This window comes from Berghia stephanieae, chromosome 1 (genome assembly GCF_034508935.2).
Source record: "Berghia stephanieae isolate SIO BIC M18660-M18661 chromosome 1, UCSD_Bste_1.3, whole genome shotgun sequence".
In the NCBI taxonomy this organism is placed as follows: Eukaryota; Metazoa; Mollusca; class Gastropoda; order Nudibranchia; family Aeolidiidae; genus Berghia; species Berghia stephanieae.
In genome coordinates, this window is record NC_088360.1 from 15,688,562 (window position 1) to 15,696,195 (window position 7,634).

General features: G+C 38.1%; 1 protein-coding gene across 1 annotated transcript in view; it reads left to right on the forward strand.

The window, feature by feature from the left end:
- The window catches only part of LOC144963425 (uncharacterized), a 40,334-nt gene extending 32,962 nt beyond the window's left edge, over positions 1–7,372 (forward strand). Inside the window, exon 2 of the mRNA XM_078897455.1 lies at positions 5,656–7,372. Coding sequence (XP_078753581.1) covers positions 5,656–7,191 — 1,536 coding nt within the window. The 3' untranslated portion in view covers positions 7,192–7,372. The remainder of the gene's footprint in view (positions 1–5,655) is intronic.
- Positions 7,373–7,634: the final 262 nt, after the last annotated feature.

Consider the following 7,634-nt stretch of genomic DNA (forward strand, 5'->3'; position numbering starts at 1 on the left):
GGTAGTAGTAGTTTCGTATGGCTACAACTCCACGCTGTTTCGCTTCACCCAATCCGCGAAAGCACTGTCCTCCTCACGAACCACCCGGTAGCCGCCCGGGGGCGCCGCCGCGGGGCACCTCAAAATGATGTGGTCCATGTCTTGGCAAGGATCATCGCATGCTGGGCATTTTGGAGATGATGCATAACCCCATCGATGCAAGTCCGAGGCTGCTCCACCATGCCTAGATCTTATTCTGTTGCATGTTGACCATTCTTTTCTGGTAAGAGTATGGAAACCAGGCAGTGGTATGTTCGTTGGTCCTTCAATAATTTCACTAGCCTTTGGTGGTTTTTGTTTCCATTCCTCTCGCCAGGCCTCCTCTAGGTCGAAATTGTCATTTCTGGTATTGTAATAGGGTTTCCTTGATTTGAGGCGAGCTGTTTTAGGGACCGACTCCATTATTTCTTTGAGTGGAGTCAGAATTGAAGTATTATCCAGACGTTTGAACTGTTTTTGACATGCTGATTCTCGACTTAGGTGAGGTGGGGCGATTGCGCTCATAACAGGGAGCCATGAGGTTGGTGTTGATTTGAGGGTGCCTGAGACGGTTCTCATTGTGTCGTTTAGCAGAGTGTCTATTTTGTGTGTGTGAGAGGATCTGGACCAACTGGAGCACAATACTCTGCGACACTGTACGAGAGAGCAAGTGATGATGTCCTTAGAACAGACGGAGCTGCACCCCAAGATGTTCCAGCAATTTTTCTTACGATTCCGTTTCGTTTACGTAGTTTATTGGCTGTATTTTCTAGATGTAGTTTGTATGAGAGTGTTCGATCTAAAGTCACTCCAAGGTACTTAGGATTTGGGTCGTATGGGAGGATGGAATTTTTAACGTTTATGGCGAGTTTTTGGTTTGCCTTGTGATTATCGAGATGGAAAAGCGTGCTCACTGTCTTTGTAGTATTCATTTTTAGATACCATTTTTCAAAGAAAGATTGGATTGGATGGTATCGTGTGCCAAAGTTGATTCGATATTTTTTATATTTGTAGATTGATGAGCCAATGCAAAGTCATCTGCGTAACCTAATTTCAGGGAGTCAGTCTTTGGCATATCATGTATGTACATGTTGAACAGCGTAGGGGCGAGTACAGATCCTTGAGGTACGTCGTTTTTTTATTGTTCTTTTCTTACTGGTCCTATTTCCTAAACAAACATGGTAGGTTCTTGTTCCTGACATTTTGTTCAATAGTTTGAGGGTTGTTCTGCAGGTTATGTATTTAGAGAGTTTGTGCATTAGACCATCATGCCACACGGTGTCGTAAGCAGCTGACAGATCAATAAAAAACAGCTCCCGTTTTTAGTTTTCTTTCGTAGCCAGCTTCTATCAATGTTGTTAGAGCTAAAGCTTGTTCTGTGGTGTCACGTCCAGATCTAAAACCTGCCTGTTCAATGGGGATAAATGGGTCGAGATAGGACATTATTCTTGTTAGTATTATGTATTCAAGGAGTTTAAAGAAGCAGCATAATAAAGATATGGGGCAGTAGCTGGAGGGGTCATTTGGAGGGATTACTAGGCTTCAGGATTGCTAATATTTTTGCTTCTTTCCAGGTCTGTGGGTATTTTGAGGTGTTTATTACATCTGAGAATGAAGATGCTAACCAAGAAGTAGCTTTAGGGCCCAGATGTCTTATCATGTCTGGAAAAATTCCGTCTACTCCAGCCGCTTTCCCAGCTTTCATTTGTTTGATGGCAGTTTTGATCTCCTGGTTGTTGACGGGTATGACTGAGAAGCCTGTTTCGAGGCAAGATTTGTATTGTCGTTGGTAATCTCAGTTCGGTGATGAACCGATAATGATATAATGAAAGAAATGACACCTCCCGGCTACAAGATGGAATCGTTCCCAAGAAATGGACGATCAGGAGGGGGAGCGCCATCATATACAAACACGCTCTTTCGTCTAAAATACAATACAGGCCAATTTCGTTCAAAAGTTTTGAGTGTGTCCAAACCACATTGACCTTCCCTCAAATTTCATTTTTAATCACTTGTATCTAAAGACCAACCCCGGGCAAAAAGAACAAACTGAGACAGAATGATTTTGCTGACGAATTTTCTGATTTTGTATCAAAAGACACATCAAATAAAACTTTTTATCGGCGATTTTAACATTCAGTTTGATGTTGATAAGAATAACCTCGTTAAAATTATTAAAAATATGCTGAATGAACATGGCCTGACTCAGTTAGTGACCTCTCCAACTCAAAGATCGGGGCACATCTTGGACTGGTTCATCACTGATACACCCTCGCTTGTTGAATCAATTAAAAACATCGAAAAAGAAATTTCACACCACAATCTGATCCTGGCAACTCTCAAATGCATCAAAGAGAAAGCAAAGAAAGTCAAGATAGTGTCTAGGGATACTAAAAGAATAGACATTAGTTCCTTCAAAAAGAATCTGTCAGAGGAACTAGGAAGAATGGATATACCATCAGCGCAGAAAACGGACGACGTACTGCGCAACGTCATCGACAGGCATGCGCCAAAGACAACGAGAGTAATAAATTCCAGGAAACCGTCTCCGTGGTTTAACCAGAGTGACAAAATTGCCAAAAGGGAAAAGAGGAATTCTGAGGCATCGTGGAGAAAATCGGGCCTTGAGATTGACTGACTGATATATATATATATAGCAAAAACGAATAATTATAAAACCACCTGCAAAGGAGAAAAAAAAACTATTATAACACGAAACTATCATCAGTGAGGGACACTAAGGAATTTTTCTCTGTTTCAACGGAACCTTTAGGGGAAGAAAAGGGCATGTGTCTACCCACTAATATCCCGGTAGAAAAACAGCCGGATGCATTTTCAAATTTCTTTTCGAGAAAAATATCGAAAATTCGGAACAATTTGGACCTCCTGCAAAATGAAGATATAAATTTCCACACTTTTTATGGTTCACAGGGACTCTCTTGTTTAAAAAAAACAACTGAAGAAGAGATTTCTAAAATAATTTGTTCATCTTCCTCGAAGTCATGTGATTTAGATCCTTTACCAAGTAATATTTTGAAATTATGTCTTCCTGAATTGTTACCTTGCATAACTCATATTATAAATCAGTCACTTATCTCAGGACAAGTCCCAGATATCTATAAACATGCAATTGTAAAGCCTCTCATGAAAAAGCAAAACCTCGATGTAAATGACCTTAGTAACTACCGTCCCGTCTCAAATCTGCCATTTCTTTCTAAAATCCTTGAAAAAGTTGTACTCAGACGTCTTTCACAACATCTCCAAGAAAACAATCTATGGGGAAAATTTCAGTCAGCTTATCGTTCTTACCACAGCACAGAAACTGCTCTGTGCTGTGTTGCGAGTGATTTGCTTGGTGTTTTGGATAAAGGTTCTGTTTCTCTTCTGACATTGTTAGACCTTTCGGCGGCTTTTGATACTATTGATCACGGCAATCTCATTAAACGACTTAATATAACTTTTGGCTTGTCTGGGACTGTCTTGCAGTGGTTTGAATCTTATTTAGATGGCAGAAAGCAACAGGTTATGGTTTTAGATAAACTTTCTCGTCAACATACATTGTCTTTTGGTGTTCCCCAAGGCTCTGTTTTGGGTCCAATTCTTTTTGTTTTGTATACTTCTCCATTATCTAATGTCATCACTGGTCATGGGCTGCGCTATCATCTCTATGCAGATGATACGCAACTTTATGCTACTGATAAAACTAAAAATCTCGAAAATATTGTGAAACGTGTGGAAGAATGTGTGACGGATGTAAAAGAGTGGATGGATGCAAACAAGTTGAAAATGAATGAGTCAAACACAGAAGTGATGATTGTGGGAAATAGAGGGCAGTTGAAGGTGAATGATGGTCTTGAGGTGTTGATTGGGGGTGAAAAGATCAAAGTTTCAAAGACTGTTAAAAATTGGGATGTCTATTTTGATTCAGAAATGAGAATGTCAGCTCACATTTCTGCTCTCTGTAAATCTTTATACTTTCAATTGAAGAAAATCAGTTCGATCCGTCAGTATATTGCAATTGGAACATGTACAACATTGGTTGTCTCTCTCATTTTTTCGAAACTAGATTATTGTAACTCCCTGCTTGTCAACTTGCCTCGGGCTTCTATTAAACATTTACAACTACTGCAAAACAGTGCAGCAAGATTAGTTTTTGGCAAACGAAAATTTGATCATGCAACCCCTTTGTTGGCCTCTCTCCACTGGTTGCCCATTGAAAAGCGCACATATTACAAAGCAGCGTGTCTTGTTTATAAGTGTTTGACTGGTATAGCACCGGCATATCTCACAGATCACGTGGTCATGTGTAAATTTTGAAAATTACACTTTAAGATCATGTAATGACCAAACGAAAATTTCGGAGAAAAAGATCAAGAACAAAATTTGGTGATAGATCGTTTGCTTGTTTCGGCCCCAAGATTTGGAATGAACAACCACGTGGTCTGAGGGAGTGTAAGTCTTCACGTGCCTTTAAATAGAATCTCGACACATCTTTACTGTATTTGCTTTTATTGACACTATTGACATTGATAATTTATATTGTAAAGTGCCCAGAGCTTGTGTTTTACACGAGAATGAGCGCTATATAAATGTGTGTTGTTATTATTATTATTATTATTATTATTATTATTATTATTATTATTATTATTATTATTATTATTATTATTATAGATAGATAGATAGATGAATAGATAGATAGATAGATAGATAGATAGATAGATAGATAGATAGATAGATAGATAGATAGATAGATAAATAGATAGATAGATAAATAGATAGATAGATAGATAGATAGATAGATAGATAGATAGATAGATAGATAGATAGATAGATAGATAGATAGATAGATAGATAAAATATTTGAATACTATTGACTCCTATAGTTCTGTTTCATGCCTGTTGGGCAATATACGGGGAGTGTAATTGTTATTGTTTTTACTATTATATACGTGTGTGTTGTATCTGACTTCCTATGATTGTGTATGTTTTGGTTTTGAGATTATCAAAGTGGTTTGTAATGGGTACTGCTGAATACTGAAATCCAACGAAATCTACTGAAATCCACCAAAATCCACCGAAATCTACCGAAAGTTTAGCATTTACGGCGGCTTGTAAATTCCATTTCTAGAATGCATTGTGTCGATTATTTTTTTTTTTTTTTGGTTTAGTTTTGTTTTCTGAATGATCGCATGTAGAGCATTATGTCGCATACGATAATACGTGTAATAAACCAATAATATATTTGATACACTGCCTTAAAACGTGATTTATTTGTGTCCGAGGGAAAATAACCGCCGCAATTAATTAGTAACAATATTGTGTTGTTGTCGTTAAACCCCTTGTAAAGCGCGTTGAGCACATCATTTTGTAATAGATGTTAAGATTTATAAAAGGTCACGTTAAAAAAAAATTAATAAAAAAAAAAATAATAAAAAAAGATAACAATTAAAAATAAAAATCAAAAAAAATAATAAATAATTATTTTTTTTAAAACAAAAAACAAAAATATAATATATATGTATATATATATATATATATATATATATATATATATATATATATATATATATATATATATATATATATATATATATATATATATTATATCACTATCTTATCCTTCATTTCCATCCACAGATTACCCTCTTGTCCTTGGATAGATGGGCGGCCGTGTACTTCAAGCGCAACTACAGTAAAATTACCACCACCCGGTTCAGCGTTATTGGGGTCGGGGTCATGTGGGGTCTGGCTATTACAGCCACTACTGGCACTGTCACCTCTGACCTCCGGTCGTACCGCCTCTCCATCATCGCTCCCCTCATACTGTTGTGCGTCTTTATCACAATTATCTCCACTTGGAAGGTGATCGTTTCGCTCCGGGTGAGGTCTGTATTCCCTTCTGAAGACATCAATTTTATTAACTGGAGGGAGCGGAAATTCAGAGACGGTTTGAATGTCAAGGACGAGGGAGATCTGAAATACTGCGGCATTGAAGTCGATGAGGGTAGAGAAAGCGGCGATGGCTCAGATTCTAAAGAATGTGAAAGAGAGGAAGGTAGTGGTATTAGCAATGTTGTCGTCGTTGGTGATGCTTGTGGTGTTAGTGGTATTAGAGCTAGAAGTGGTAGTGGTGATAGAGGAGAGGACAGTACTGTTAATGTCAATAGCTCAAAAAGCATAATAGCATTCAACCACGCCATACCATCAACAAAAATGGCGTGTGGTAAACACTTACCAAAACAAACTTTGTGTGAGAATCGAGATAGCTTAACGATGAAATTGGATTCATTCCAACCCACTACTGATGTTGATAAATATATTTCTATGAATACTTGTGGTGTTGGCCCTGCGACCTACTATGCAAATAAATCTTCATCATCATCAGTATCATCATCACCAACACCATCATCATCATGTCGATATGATTGTAGTAATATAATAATTAACGATAATAGTGATAAAGATATATCTCATGAAAATTCATATTTATCACCTGTAACCCACGGACGCAAAAATGTCGCTCACTCTATTGAAGTTAAAGAAACCGTTGAATGCTTTTCGGAACCCCAAAAAACAAACAACCTTAACAATCAAATCATCCCTGAGACTTCAAATCGGCACTCGGAAAAAGTGCAACAATCTCCACTTCGGGAGGAAAGAAATTCGTTGAAAGAGCCTTGCATCGAGATAATTTATTCGGACACCCCAAAAACGAAAAACACGGAACAATCGGAAATAAAACAAATCTATGACATCTCATCCAATGTGGTAGGCTTGGCTGCATCCCAAAGTCTCCAGATTCCTTCAAGCCGACCTGGGACGCCATTCACATTTCGGCGTCCATTGGACAACATGTCACAGAGAAATTCGGACGCATCTTTTGGCAATTTGCCACCCACCAAACGAATTATTTACTTTGCCACGTTATTAATAGCGCTCTGGCATTGCGTGACTGCGCTACCTGTCGCATTGTACTTCTTAATCCTCTGTCTTATTTCTAATTCTGCCGTGGAAGTACCGCCTGGTGAAGAAGGGTCACATGACGCCCATTTAGCTCTTGTGGTTGGTCCATACATAAGCGCGTTGGTAAATCCCATCATTTACTGTTGGCGTCTTGTGATGAAGTGGGAATGGTTAAGGAGTTGTGCACATCCACAATGCGATCCTAAATGAATAAGATTGTATCCCGATTTAATGAACCTTGCATGGGTGTTATCTACGAAAAGCTAGAGTTACCTAAAAGGAGGGGAAAATAAGAGAGTGTAAACAACGTTTCGACCTTCGGCCTTCCTTGTGTTACAAGCAACTGTTGAGAAGAAAGAGACCAAAAAAAAGAAGAAAAATTTTAAAAAAACATTATGCGTGTAAGGCACACATTTACCTTGTTGCGTCCCCTTTTATATTATGAGTCGCATTAACTCCCTTTATTTTTCTCTCCATTGTATCAATAATAACGTGAAGTTGAATGTAAGCTTCAATTCAATTTAATGAATTTTGTAATTAAATTGAAGCTTACATTGAACCTCACGTTATTATTTATTTCTTCGAGCTTCAAACAGCAACATTTACACTCTCTATGGTATCGACTATCCGACAACGTCAATATGGTCGGGATT